General features: G+C 45.3%; 2 protein-coding genes across 2 annotated transcripts; both read left to right on the forward strand.

Annotated features, from left to right (window-relative positions):
• Positions 1-191: 191 nt before the first annotated feature.
• LOC144100002 (deoxyribonuclease-2-alpha-like) lies at positions 192-9537 on the forward strand. The gene is made up of 7 exons (XM_077633052.1): positions 192-598; positions 2231-2432; positions 3800-3872; positions 4891-5055; positions 6162-6359; positions 7606-7850; positions 8756-9537. Exons 1-7 carry the CDS (start codon positions 486-488, stop codon positions 8858-8860), a joined length of 1101 nt encoding a protein of 366 aa, XP_077489178.1. The 5' UTR covers positions 192-485; the 3' UTR covers positions 8861-9537.
• Positions 9538-11814: 2277 nt separating this feature from the next.
• On the forward strand, positions 11815-15043 carry LOC144100003 (U-scoloptoxin(16)-Er12a-like). Its single transcript, XM_077633053.1, has 3 exons — positions 11815-11954; positions 13355-13475; positions 14762-15043. Exons 1-3 carry the CDS (start codon positions 11855-11857, stop codon positions 14886-14888), a joined length of 348 nt encoding a protein of 115 aa, XP_077489179.1. The 5' UTR covers positions 11815-11854; the 3' UTR covers positions 14889-15043.
• The last annotated feature ends 449 nt before the right edge of the window (positions 15044-15492 follow it).

The raw sequence follows: 15492 nt of genomic DNA on the forward strand, positions 1-15492 counted from the left end.
CCGTTCCATTGTCAAGGTTCATGGCTCGGGTGCCTGCGGTGCAGCGACACACCTGGATACCCCTAGCTCTCATTGGCTAGCCGATAGGCGGCAGCGTAGACCGCCTACTCGCGTGGAGATTCTACGCAGTATCCCGCTTTTTGCAGCTTGCAGTCCTGTTGTAGTTTGCACTGTCAGCAAAGCTCTGATTGGCTGTTCGGTCGGGAACGCCTGAAAAGAGTGCGTTACAAAGTCAAGGATATCCGCTCACGGCTAACTCTGGTACATATATAAAACAGTGAGGACACGAGTTTATTCGGGGATCAATATCTTGGTATTTAGAAAGTAAACGTCTGGTACAAGAAAGCAATTAATTTTTTAATTCATTTGTGAATCTAGAAGTTAGCACAGCAGTGCTTTGCGAAAAAAAGTTACAAGGCCTACTTCGAGAAAATTCGTTAAGTGTCTTTAAAACAACTCCAACTCGTTATATTCAGGAGGACAAAATGAAATTTGGGCTCATTACAGCGATCATCGCGCACAGCATTTCGTTGTTGACTTGTGCCACGGTGCAGTCGTCGCCTAAGTGCAAGGACCAAGATGGACAAGACGTGGACTGGTGAGTCTGTCATATACTGTCGCTGGGTTCCATAGATCATCAAATTTGCTAGCTGTCTGTGCAAACTCTATGGCTGTCTGATAATTAGGGGTTATCATAAGCAACACAGATACATTCATTACAGATTGTCTGAAGGAGTTTTATCTCCGCCTGCAACGCTATGGAGGGTCCGTATTTTGTAACAGCTGTTTTCGCTGCATCTTTGACAGCAACCCCTTTTTACGTTGCGCTGTAAGCTGACTGTCAATGTCATCCGGCCATTCCTGTACTGAAGTTAGGATTTTCAATGGCAAAAAGAAAAATAAATCGTTAAAATTAATGACAAAACACGGCCTCAGATGACTTTTTCCTCCCCTAGTACACATGAACTTTATGGCGATACCCGCCAATGTTGCAATGTACTTTTTTCTCACTTTTCTTCATGAAGACAAGGAGTGCCATGGCGCTGGTACAACCACCCGCTGTTGTGGTAACTAGCCATTAGGCGTAGCGGAGAAAAATAGCAAAAGCAATAATCTCAATACAACGGCCCAGCAGGCGACGCCTGGTCACATAAAAATGCTGCATACGATTGCACAGTAGAAACTTCCTACCACCTTAGCCCAGTTAGAATATAAACAGTTAATTTATTCAGCGTTTTATACGGGAATTACAATATAAAAAAGACCACAGATTTTGCCCCCTGGCGAGAGGCACTGCCTGCTGTCTTTACAAAAACGGTGGAGCAGACAGCGATCAGCCCTGACGTCATACGCTAAGATACGCTAAAATACTCTCAGCTAGGAATGTCCTTTGGCAGGGGCTAGATGCTGCATTTGAGTCATAACTCTGAGGTGGATGGAAAGGGCACCAAGTTTAAAGTGAATATTTCAATCAGTATTCGCAAGATGTGATGCAATGTGACGCACATGAGCACGTGATGTGTACACTACAGAGATTGGACCTGAGATTGGCTGAAAAGTTTGAGCTCATTACACTGGGAGGGAAAATTGTATTCCGAGCATGACAGGGTATGATATAACTGGATACGTTATGTGGCGTGTAACGTTGCAAAGCTACATACGAACTATGAGAGGCGCCCTAGTGGAGGGCTCCGGATTAATTGAGATTTCCTGCGGTTCTCTAATGTGCACTGGCATCGCACAGCACACGGCCGCGTTTTTTTTTCACCTCGCTACATCGGAATGCGAGCGCTGCGACCTCAATTCAATCCACTGATGCAGGGCTCAGGAGCGGAATGCTAAAACAATTGAGCTACCGCGGCGAGTGCTGTGAGGGGGAAGATCTAGCCTTGGCATGTGCTCGGATGCTGGGTACAGAATTAGGAAAGGATAAAGAAATCGCTTCTATTCAGTTGGATGCTGTTATTGAAGAAGTGTAGTAACAGTCGCCATAGTGGTCAGCTGCATCTAGCAGCGCCACCGGCATAGTAGCGTAGGAAAGACGTAGAGAACTTTTCTTTTTTAGAAGCCCCCGCAGTCCTTCGATTTCGCCTCTCATGTACTTCTTTGCCAGATTAATATACAAACACTTGTGCTGTGGGGAAAGTGTCGGACCAGTTCTGTGCACAATCTTCCGTGCTATATTTCCCGACATATCTGAAACGAGAAGCTCACGATGAATAACGCGCAGGTTCATCATGTACAAGCTTCCTCGGATGGCGCCTAATGCAAACAACTCCATTACGCCTGAAGGTGGCGAGTTTGTCTGCATAGACGCCCGAACTACAGGGGAGCCACTGCGCTACTGGCCGCTGTCGGAGGAGGACCTCTACGAGACCAACAACCCAGTCGCCTTCACGCTGGCGCCCTTGTATGCGAACGCCACGAGACAGGTACTACTGTACTTAAATGGAAAGGAATATCAGCCCACTTCAGCCGTGAATTCACGAAATCGCTTGAATAGAAGCGAGGTCAGCAGGGGCTAGCATCAGTTAGAAGTTAACTCCTTGCCTATGGTGTTCAAGCTCAATTTAAGAGGTCAGAGAATTCACGCTGAGAGAGACGGTAATTTGTGGGCAAGTTGAGCATAAAAGTAGGCCGACACTCATTTAATTGAAGGCAAGTGCACAAATTATTTTATTAATTTATGTAAGGCGCAGTTCCTCTATTCCCTTGAGTAAGGAGTGAATTGAAGGCGAGTAGAAGACAGCATGTCCCTGCCAGAGAGCATGTGCATGGCTTAAGTATGTTCGGTACTTTTTCTTACGTGGTGGGCAATGATGGTTACTATCGCTTGTGTTAAAGTTATCAGGAAGCATAGATAAAGCTCGTAGAATTGAAACTAACAGCTTTCCCTGATGTATGCAGTGGTTGAGTGTGGACGTGATGCTTTATTTAGATATTTTGCATCACTCAGAAACTGCAGTCTTGAAGCAAATTCATCCGAGGATATTTAAGTTTGTGTTGACAGAGGCTCAGTAAGCTTCGTTTGTTCCGTTAATTAACCAGATTTCACAGTGCGACGTCTGAAAAAAAATGGGAGGCCAAACGCATAAGGCCCAAACCGACCCTGAATGTTCTGAGTAGTCATTTTATAATTACGAACACGAGAAGCGCTTCGGCACGAGCCATTAGCCCGTGGTTCATGCATGAAAGACAAACGAATTCTGATTCAACATATTTCAGGTGTATAAACAAAGAGCTTTCAGGGCAAGCTCGTGCAACATCAAGATATGAACAGTTAGTGCTAGGCAATATAAAATAACAACTACCTCAATTTATATACTGTTACTGATTATTAAGGAATGGAAGTCATCTGCCTTACGCATGTACTGCGAATAAATACCACAAGATGGCTGTAGGCGCAGATCTTAGGAGGTCTTAAAAGGTTTTGCGGAAGGAATCTTTTTCGCACTGACCCTTGGAACATAGCCTCGTGCGACGTGTTCTGCATGAGATAGCAAGAACGGCTGGTTAATTAAGGACCAAGAATGATGGTAGGTGAAATGTTTAGAGGAATCTTCCAAGGTGGAGTTGATTTCCAATAAGGGAGTAAAGCTGTATAGCATTCCTTTGTGGCCTTACGGCTGTCCTCTGGTGAATGTCAGTGAGTAATTACTCCCTTATTGCAAGAGTGATGGTAACCTACGAAATTGCTTTTTAAGTTTTTTGCGTCCGATACTTCGCTAATCCAAAGTGAGGAACATTTCTTACATTGCTCTATGTTATGCTAACGATACGGGGCATATTTTATTTTTAGGATATCTTGTACTTCGTCTACAATGACCAGACACCGGACATTTACAACGGGAGTCGCAACGGCCACTGCAAAGGCAAGTAGAAGGGCTAAATTACCCATCATAGTATGGAACAGTCTGTGAGGGGACTTTTTTTCTGCAATGAACAGCGAAGATTCTTAACATGGATGAATAGGACTGCGCATTGCACAATCAAGTGGAATCAAGTCTCAGAGAATGATTTTCGATTAGAGATCTTCGCCGTTCTTTACTGCACTGCAGAAAAAGTAAATGCCAAGGAAAAAAAACATCACGGGCTCTTGAATTTTCCTGCATCTCACACTCGGCCTTCATTAGTGCGCCTTGTTTTGACAACATAATCATAGCCGACCCGTTCGTGTGTTCGTTATGCATGCCTCTGACGCAAAAGAGCGACGACCAAAAAATTTACTGGAAGTGGATTTGCAAAAAAAAATAATTTATTTTCGGTTGCCTCTCCAGCCATTCACGTGGTATGGCTTTGATACGAGAAAATGTTTCTCATGTAAATGTATTGTTGAAACACAAAAGATGAGGTCGAAAGAGAGGAGGAAGAAGTAGTCTGTATGAATTATGGTAATTTGTACACCTAATTGTATGCTGCATATTGCATTTGTATATTTCGCATTGCTAAATAATTTTGGCACGTACTTTCTGCATAATGTTTTCGACATGCTTACTTCTGTGATTTTATTTATTTTATTTTCACTTTTCTGCTATTTGTGTGCCCTTCTTACTTGAAATTAAAAGGCGTGCAGTGTTTTCTGAATAAGTTAAAAAACAAAAGAAAAATGAGCTACCGGCGATCTTAGTAAACGATACGCACAAGAATGTGATGAATGCGAGAAATGAAACGCCAGTAAAGGTCAACTTCCTAAAATTGGGCCATCGGAGACAGTTTTACAAACGAGAGATTTTCACTCCTTACTCATCCGCTTCAACTTTCTCCAAATAGAAACTAGAGCATGCCAGACACTAGTCTACCAAAGAATAAAATATTCCTTTCCGCGCAGTGAAGGGCCACAGAACTTCCCATAAAATGGCGTGATGAAAACGATTTAGCTCTTTATCGCAGGAGTGGTCCTTTTCGACAATTCCTCCGGCGTCTGGCTCCTGCACAGCGTTCCGAAATTCGTACAAGGTCTGCGCAGCGGCCAGTACAGCTTTCCGGATACCGGCAGGGAAAACGGGCAACTGTTCATGTGCGTCACCTTCCCGACGCCACAAGTGGACACTATTGGTGAGACCCCTCCTATGTGGCTTCTGTCGTTGGCAGTACGAAATCATGGCTCCTGACGTATGAAATCATGAAATCATGAGTATAAAATCATGGCTGGGGACATGGCTTTCACGCGAAGGGGAAGTTATCTTTCATTTGTGTGAGTTTCTCACCGCAAGCTTAACCAGAAGTACCCTGCGCGGTGACAAATAGCGTTGTAGTTATTATATAAACAATGGAGCAATTAATAGTAATTTCTCGAGTCCTGGGCATACGAATGGGGCAAAACAGCGTATAAAAAGGCATCAAGTGAATGAATCAAATGCTATTGTACCTAGAGGTATGTTTTCCGAGGATCCCGCATTTTGCTTACGATTGAAAAAATGAAATATGAATGGGACAAAACAGCGTATTAAAAGGCATCAAGGAAATGAATCAAATGCTATTGTACCTAGAGGTATGTTTTCCGAGGATCCCGCTTTTTGCTTACGATTGAAAAATGCGCAATTACAGAAGTGTGCGGCATAGATGTGGGCGTATTTGAAGCAAGTTCAATTAGACTACGAAAGGTACCGAGAGCTTCGCCGGCCAGAGTAAGCTTCTGCCGCTTTCTTCGCTGCGAAATTCTGGTTTTTGCTTCTGGGTGTCGTTATCTTTGATACCAGGTGAGTGGTGTATCATTATCACCATCATCATCATCACCACATTTAGCCTGACTACGTCCACTGCAGGGCAAAGGCCTCTCCCATGTGTATCCAATTAACCCTGCGCTTTGCCAGCTGCGCCCACCGTATGCCTGCAAACTTCTTAATCCCATCTGTCCAGACTAATCTACGCAGCATTCAGACACCACACGTCATGTGATTCCCCACATAGGCAACACCTATTAAGAGATTCACTACTGAGCTGCCCTTCCGGTCAGTATATATTTCATGTTACTCCGCAGAATTCGAAAAACTCACTGCAATAATCAGCAAAAGAAAATATTTCCCATGTTTTGACTTGCATCACTGCATCTTGTAACGGCTTTAACACCTAAAGCCTACAAGCAAAATATTCCGGAGAGACAATGAGTCTCTTACAATCACCCTTTTGTTTTTCGGTAATTTTTCTTCTTTCTATCGCAGCCAAGCTCCTACGCACCGAGTACGCCAACGTGTACGAAAGACAAGTGCCGCAGGCGATGAAGGACAAGTACCCGCAGGTGGCGCTGCTTGCGCAGGACAGCTTCGTGCGAGGATCCACTAACCTGCTCATCACCAACCTCACCAGCGCAGGAGGAGTCCCTCTGCGAGCCTACTCCAAGAGAGCCACCTTGACCGAAGGTGAAGGCGATTACTAACTGACCACTGGAGGGAACGCAGTGAGCTTATTCTTACTAGATAGGGTGTTACTGTGAAAGACGGGCGATCTTAGCAGGACAACCTATAGTACGATTAGAAACGTGGCATTACTGGTTAATCATGTGATTCGTGCGGGCACTGCAGTATCAGAATCTGCGACGATATGCCGAAGTTGTACGGTAACTACTACTCGCGGATACTGTAGGCTGCCTTTTCATTCCGTCAGTTCTATATAAAACCACGACCAGCAGCGTGCGTTGCCTGATGACTTTAAAATATAGACTGCGATATGAAAGCAGGGATTCGATTTTGTTATGTTTTATTGCGTTTCATGCGACGGCTGCACGGCATAAAAATGTACCATTTCGTGGTGAACGCATACTAAAAGGCCTTTGTTGTGACAACAAGGTAATGCGCTCTAATCGTAGCGCCACTCCGTAACCATTGCGAGAAATAAACCTCGCGTAGCTATCTCGTAGATCATACTAATATCCAGAAATTCAGCGGTGTTCTTTCGAGACATTGCTTTTACATAAAAGGAGTCTAAGGGAGGCACAAATTGGAGCACTTGTAATTGACCTTCCTTAGCGTTCATTTCCAAGAAGGCCGATTATGTCAAGCAGATAACTAGCGGCTGTACTTTATCTCTGTGACAAAACGGTGTCAAAACGGCGACGCTTTGACTTCCCTTTTTTTACACTCAGATTGTTTTGTTTGTGCAAGTTGCGCCTTAAGTGAAGTGCTTCTTTTTTATCTAAAACGCGATTGTTATATGCTGTGTGTAATTATTATAACCCGAAAACTTGCTTTTTGTGTACAAATCTCTTGTATGAACCCGCAAGGGCTCGACAACACCTGCCTTGTGACCAGCTGGCACATTCGGTTTTTCAAGCTGCAGATAGCAGCTTTTTTCTTTGTGTCCCCTCGCTTACATTTGCAGGTGTTGAGCGAGATAATTAAAGACGATTTCATTTTAGCATTCGGGGACCTCTCCCACACTTGTAAATGTTGACCGAGAGAAATTAAGAATCGATTTGATTTGAACATTCGGGGACGAGGAACTTGGGAAGTTTACTGAAAAAAGAAGCAGTAGATTTCGAGGATTCAGACAATTGTTCATCACTGCAGTGGTAAAAAATATTTGTCTGTAAATGTAATTAATCATCATCATCATTATAAGCTTATCTACGCCATTTTATGATTTTCTTGCACACTTCCTCTTGCGCAGACCTTTACTCTTACGTGCTAGCCAAAGACCTGCAAGACGACCTAGCAGTGCAGTCCTGGAGGAACGGTGCCGGTGGGCCACTGCCTCCGTACTGCAACACAAGTTACACCGTCACCAACGTGGATTCGATCAAACTTGCATACGAAGCTCAGAAGTCCGTGACCTTCAACACGACGGAGGACCATAGCAAGTGGGCCGTAGCCATCGACAAGCCGGTGTTCTGCTTCGGGTCCATGAACCGCATGGTTAGCCCCGATTTCCTTTAACTGCAATACATGTATGTGGCGTTTTATCTGGAGTGAGCTATAGACCACGAAGGGGGACATAAACAGGTTCCAATCACACAACAAACTTAACTCCACTTTCTATCTTTCTTCTCTTTTTTTTTCCTTGATACCCTTTCCAATGTGAAGGGTAACCAAACGAGCCTTTTTTTGGTTCACCTCCATGCCTTTCTTTTCTTTTTCTCTCTCTATCTTTCTTTTACCTGGCTTGAACTGTGTACACGTTGCAATAACATTTAACCAAGTAGTCGCATTCGCGCGCTGTCTAACAATAATGATAAATGTCTGGCTTGAGCAATAGGCGCTACGTGGACTAGCAAATGGGCGCATTAGTAATCAGTTTTGATGCAGTTGCAACTGTAACGTTTTGTGCCTGCGCGTGGCTATAGGTGGAAATCATTTCTCTTTGGCAACACGATTTGTGCATTTGCAGTAAAGCCGTTTATGGCACAGCAAGGCTTAAGGTTACCGTTGCACCAAGAGTCTATACAGGGAGCACTAAGCACTTAACACTAAGAGCCGTGGTATGAGGGAATTTCTATGGGTTTTGTGGCGTTGATAATCGTCGAAGTATGATCTTGTCAGGAACTCCTACGTTCAACCATCTCCATTTACTCTCTTGGTGAACAAGAATATGACCAAGGTTAATCTCGATTAGATAGGCTATGTGATGCAAGGCGAAAGCTCTTGATAATCTGCCACCTGCTGTCATCCGGTTCGTGTGGACCAGTTGACAGCGTTTTTATGCAAGGGTAAGATGCTGCGGCATATCTTTGTCAACTTCTGAAAGAATTTGCCGCGCGTTCAAGATACTGTCAGATTTTTTGAACTCTCAGTCATCCTTTTCGACCTCACTTTTCGCGCAGGAGTCTCAGGAGACAAGAGGTGGGGAGGCTGTCTGCATGGAGAACAGCGTTGTGTGGACCCTTTTCAGCCGCAGCGCTATCATCAACACACAGTGCCCCATTTAGTTGGCTATGAGACCGGTGGTTTCTTTTCTACCATTGTGATGCCCACGCGAGGACCACTGCAATGAGACCTTTTTGCATTATTATCGTATTGTTCATTCTGGGCAATGGGCTTGATGCAAGATTCTGCTTGCCGATCACTTGCTCAAATTCAATTAAATACAACAATCAATCGATTCTTCGATGAATCGATCAATCAATCAACCAATTTATAAAGCAATCGATGAATAATTTCGTCACCTTACCAAGCAGGACGAATAAAAAAATCAATTGCCCAGAACAAGCAAACGCAACCTTTTTTTCTGCACAAAGAAGGAACAATAGTTCTCCATTCACTTACTTAGCATTAACCCACAGCAATAAAGATCTCGGAAAGGAAACCGATTCTGTCCCGTTATTTCTTTCTCTACTATCATTTGCGCGCTGTCACCGCAAGTATAACTAGTTTCCGATGTTGTTGTGACCAGCTGTTATTTCGGTGCCACTTTTATGTTACACATATTAATGAAGTTGCCTTGTTATTGACTGAATCAAGAGTGTGAAGCTGATAAATAGTTTTTGTTTATTGTTATATCAGGTTTAACGTCCCAAAGTGGCACGGGCTATGTGGGACGCCGTAGTGGAGAGCTCCGGATAACTTCGACCACCTGGGGTTCTCTAACGTGCAGTAATAGTTCGCCTCCATCGAAATGTGGCCACCGCGGCCAGGACCGAGCCCGTGTCTTCCATGTCAACAGCCGAGCACGATAGCCACTCAGCCACCGTGGCGGCCAGAAACTGAGAAATAAATCTGTGAAACAAACGTAGCGAAATACGCTGTGTTTCAACTAACTTAAGCGAAGCTTTAAAAAGCGACACGCAGTTTACAAAGGCTCTGACACCATCTGTCCGTCATCGGTGGCGTGCCAAAGATCTGCCAGTACCTGACAGGTGCCCTCACTGTAGCGCTGCACCGGACATTTGTGATGTGCGGCACTTGTTGTGGACGTGCCCAGCGACGGCTGCTATAAGAAAACGGCTCCTCAGGGAGTTGGGCCTGCGGTGGAACCGTGAAAGTGACTACGTGCAGTGGACTATAAATAACCGTTTCATCAGCAACCTCTGCGACTACCTCAGCGCAACGGGTCTTCACTCCTTCTTTTAAGTTTCAATCTCGTGCATTCCTTCCCCCCCCCCCCTTTCCTTTTTCGACTCATGCGTCATGTCACACTTCTCGAATAAAAAAAAAAACAAAGGTTCGACTAATGCAAGGTTGTAGGTAGTCGTCTAGACCTGAGCAGCAAATATTATTAAGCACCTGGTTTACTAATTAGCAAAAATGAAAAGCTAACTTCTTGACCGTTAACTTCGGTGCAAATTGTCGAAAGTGAAATTTGCAGATAAGAGTGAAAACACCCACAGCAGTTCTTTTTTTTTTCCTAAGTAACGTCAACATGGTACATTTTATTGAGCACAAAATAGAGCCAGTGGGATTAAAAAACTGCCGTTTGACTATGCGCTTGCTCATCGCGACGTCAGCCTGCGCGAACGGGCCCGACACAAGGAATTTGGTTACACAAAGCTGCATTAGATAGTCCCTGTCACGCGCTGCTTATGCGATAACCGTGGGCACTTCACTTTACAAGAGTATGTTGCTCTAGCATAGGCGTAGCCACGCATGATGGTGTAGCCTCGCTCTATAATTCAATAGCCAAACTAAGCGCCAGCACTCATCGAATCGCCAGGGAGGCAATCGTTGACCTGCTATTTTGTTAGGTGCGTTTTTCATCACCAGACCACACTCTTGATTAGCAGTCCGTATCCAACACCTTTCTCATTAAGGCCGTCAACAAATTAGCTTAAACAACCTGTAATGTTACTGCTGCTACCGATTGAGTGCGGTGGCTAGAGAGGAATGGGTGCTTACCTAAACGCAGAACACTACGCCTAATTATACAGTGATACATATGAGCGATATGGTGCCGTGCTTAGTGCTGAGTTTCCAACACTCGCGTGAGGGTCGTTTCGTCTTTTCTTCAGAAGGAGGACCCAGAAAGGAACACTCAAAAATAAGCGTGACAGGTGGTTCCAATGTCGACACAAAATTATCCGGACTTCGCAAAGATTACTTTCACACATAAGCATGTGGCGTTCTGAGTAGAAGTGGGGGAAAGCAGGGGGTATAGCGCAAAAACGACCTTCTCCTGCTAAAAGTTCGAACAAGTACGTTTTGCCCACCTTCTACTTGTGCTCTCCTTCCTGACTAAAGTCACTGCGGTCAAAGGTTGCTGTTAATCATCACCATCGTCACCGCCATCATCCTGACTACGCCCACAGGAGGACAAAGGCCTCTCCTGCCGCCACGGTGGCTCGGTGGTTATGGTGTTCGGCTGCTGACCCGAAAGATGCGATTGCGATGCCGACTGCGGCGGTCGTATTTCTATGGAGGCGAAATGCTAGAGGCCCATGTACTGTGCGATGTCAGTGCACCTTAAAGAACCCCAGGTGGTTGAAATTTTCTGAGCCCTCCACTGCGGCGTTCCTCATGGCCTGAGTCGCTTTGGGACGTTAAACCCCCATAAGCCAAACTACTAAACCAACAAGTCCTGCTGTAAACATTTGTCCGGCTGTAAAAATCTACGCCGTCAACTGACTAGGCCGAGGCCAAATAAGCCGTTTAACGAAGCCAGTATAAGTTAGGCTGACGGCATGTTTGCTAGCTGCTGCGTGTGACCAATCAAGAACAAAACACGCAAAGCACGCATGTTCTGAGGCTTCATTTCCCTTAACAGAGCTCTCCCAGGCTTCGTATCACACTAAACGAATCTTTGGTCATACACATTGCCATAGTGAAGCTCCTTCATCGCTTGTCACCGTCCCAAAGCTAATTTCAGGGCAAAAGTGCGAAGAAGGCGACGAAGGAGAAAAAGGAAGTCCGCTGCTTTGATGTGTCATTAAGTCTGAGAACATCATCATCATGTTCAACGTCTTTCAGTTTATGCCCGAGAAGACGGAATCATGCATCCTTCAACTGCAGCACTGCTGATGGCCTTCACAGCCCAGTTGCTTCATGTCTCGGTGGGGTCCACCTGGTTAGCCAGCGTGCCCATTGTCGACGGTGAGTTTGATTATTCCATCATTATACCAGGCATAGCACGGTACTGAACTGCTTATAGAGCAATGCGCAGCCAGTTAGTTTGTAGCGTTCACTTCGTTTTTTTTTTTCATTTGGTCGCGACGTGAATCGTGAGGCAAGCAAGAGGCAAGCAAACTGCCAATTAGAGGTACGGCCGGTTTGGATACCGGGCCCCCGCTAGCTACTTTAGCGTCGCATCCAGTTCGGCCGTGTCAAAGCGTTCATGCTCCTCCCACAGTCATCGCATGGTTTTTTTTCCGCGATGGAAGTTGCTCTGATCAAGCATGTCGGCCATTTCTAAACATTTCGTCGGCCTCCACCTTTTGTCGGCATCAGTGCCGAGCCCCTATTCCGGAATTGGCACGTTTACGCAAGCAGGTAGCATCATGGGCATGTTTTTGCTAGGGCCGGTGTGATTTATCTCGCACGACCTACGACGTCACAGGAAACTGCGACCAATTGTAGAGGGGCGACTGAAACGAAATCAAAATGATCCGTTGCCAAATCACATTTTTAGATTGTAGAGAGATTTGAAACGCGAATCATAGCTAGTGATTTAGAAATTACGCAAAATTCTATGCAGAGCAATTTAAGGTAGCTGTTCATGGCTATCATTCGCTATTGTAGAAAGCGGAATTTGTCGATCGCGGTGTTGCCTTATTGATTGATCAAAGAAGTTTGCCCGAAAAGGTGTTTTTGGTGCTAAACATTATTGTGTGACCTTCATTCGTACGACGTTAGAGCGAATATTCAGCAAGTCTGCACTAAAAGAGCAGCATGGTTGTTTTCGTGTTTGTCTCTTTATCAATTGACACTGTGTAGATCATGCTAGAGCAAACCCGTGAACAGCATCAAGGAAGCAGCTCAAGATACAATTTCATGTATTTCTATACAAGATACATAGATTAGTCCCACTCAATTGCCTCCTCGTATGCTCAGCACAAAATGCTGCTTTTTTTTCTCGCTCAGCTTCACCAATCGTCGACTCAATTCATGTTTCCCTTTGCACTGTTTGAAGTCGTTCTCAAAATGCCGTCAATTTCTGCACCATAACAATGACAGTAGGTGACATGACAGCACTTTCTTTAATCGGGCTTTTATTAATACACCGATTCAAATATCAAGAACTAATGTACATTTGCATTCTGTTCTTTATAATCAAAATGTGCGGGAGTTTCTGACAGAGAAGTCACGGAGCATACTTATTGAAATTGGAGGATTACAGACATTGCGGTTTGTTTTTCATAGTGCGGGACCTGCACTTTCTTTAATTTTTCTCCTACAAAAGCTCGGGCCGAGTTTAGCCAATATTTCGAATTCTGTCGGCAAGCGATCGGAGCTGCAATCCGCGTGCTTTACCTTACTGTTCTCTGCTGCTAAAGGAAACTGCGTGTACGAGAACAAGAAGATACCCGTCGAGCAAAGCATCTTCCTGGAAGAGCCCTGCGAACGCTTGACCTGCTCCCCGGGGAACGCTACTCATGGCTACGTGGACGGCTCCGGGTTGGTTGCTTCCACCCTGCATTTTCTACCTCAGTTTAGAGATGCACATCGTTGGCCAAGCTCTCAGTGTTTGCTGTGGCGTAAAGCTCTGCGCCGAAGATGCCTACATGCGAGCGCTTTTGGGGCATGTCACGACCATTATTAACGGACGTTGATCCCGAGGCCGTGGGCTTTATCGTGGTACTGTGCAGCTCGGAAACAGCGATAGTTATAAATTTATGGAAAGCAACAATGAACCTTCATCGTCAGCTGTGTGGACATTGAGAGTTTCAGTGCCGAGGCAAATGCTCCAACATGCGGCTTAGCACTAAACTCTACAGCCCAGCGACATTTTAAAATTATCTACACAGTGCTTGACTGGGCACTAGGAGCGCGCCTTGGTTATGACGACATAGGAGAGAACAACACTGACATACCAGGAGAGCACCTGTCCTGTCGTTTTTGTTCCCTCCTGTGTTCCCACCTAAACACTCTATGAACAAACTATAGTCTGCCAAATATATTGATGCAAAAAATTAAGGCATATTTTTATCACATCTGTCATTTCTGAGCAATACTGAAGGTATTGATGCAACAGCAGATTCTATTACGTTCCCCAGGGACATACAATTAGTGCGCACGCCTAGGGCACCCTACATGCCCGATAAATTCTGACACCTAAGCCATCGGTGGCGGCAGTGCTTGCCTGCAGATGGCGTCAGCTTGGCCACAAACTTGTGGCGCCTAGAACGGCAGTGAGCACAACTACGGGTATTTTGCAGTAGGCTTCTCCTTCATGGAGACTTCGCTAAGAAGGGGCGTAAGCTGAGGGAGTTAGATTTTGCTCCTTTTTAATTTATTTATTTTCGCACTCTGCAGCCTCGCACGAAGATGTGGCAGAAGGTAATATCGTTATTCTCGAAGCGCTGAAGTGGGGCACGTGCAGCCAGAGACAGACATGGACACATCTCTTAAGCACCAATTAGCCCTGTCCACAGCCCTTGAGAAAGATAAAAAAGGCGCAAACTGTAAGAATCAGCAGTGTATTGGATATTATGTAGGCCCAGAGAAGTACACAGTAAAAACAAGTCAACCACTAATTGCATTGCCCAAAAATTCTTTCGAAGTAACTGCGTCAGTAAGGCCAAGAAAGCAGCTTGCGGGCGAGAACTCCATTTCACGTTCTCAATAAGTGGACTGTAAAACGAACTGTTTATTGTGATATAACATTAATAATGATGGTTCAGAAAAGTTTAAACAGCTGTCAAGCTACTGATATTATTACGCTGCTTTCTTTCTCTTCAAAGGTGCGGCAAAGCACGCGCTGTGGGCGCCTCGTGCAAGCTTACACGCCACAAGGGCAAATACCCAGAGTGCTGCCCCACCGTCGTATGCGGCACTTCCACTGCGCCCAAGGCCCGGAGGCATGGATAGCCTGGTGGCGACCGCAAATGTTATGAGGTCCGAGATGGCTCGATAAATCAAGAATGGACGCGCAAAAAAAAAGCAGATGGTGGCGATGTGAAGTTTTCAGGAGTTTCTTCTTAATACACAAGGTTGAGAAGTACCGTGCCACGAGTAAAAGCTGAAGCCGGTGTGTGTTCCATAATAAAACGCCAAGTTTTATTCTAGGCGGCCAAAAGTTGACCCGGAGCCCTCCAGTACAGTGCCTCCTTGCGCTTCCTGTTCCATCCTGTCTCCAAGAGCTGCCTTGCTTCACGGCAACGTTGAGGGGTCCATCGAAAACTGAGACAGTTAATGCGCCATTTCATTTGCTCAAAACCGCTCACTGACGCGTCCACCAGGGCTTGAGACAGTTATCCTTACTCCACGACCACGCGGTTGCCGCGTCCACCGAGACATCGCAGATATTTCGTCTTTCCAGCACTCGCAATTTTGTCAAGTAAAAAAAAAAAGCTGCGGTATCTAAGTAGTTAAAGCAATTCGGCCACAGAGAATGCGCACGCGGAATCGTCATAGTAGCGGCGGCCGCGGTTTCATGGTGCCGAAATGTAAAAGACGTACTGTACGTGTGCTG

This window comes from Amblyomma americanum, chromosome 8 (genome assembly GCF_052857255.1).
Source record: "Amblyomma americanum isolate KBUSLIRL-KWMA chromosome 8, ASM5285725v1, whole genome shotgun sequence".
Lineage (NCBI taxonomy): Eukaryota > Metazoa > Arthropoda > Arachnida > Ixodida > Ixodidae > Amblyomma > Amblyomma americanum.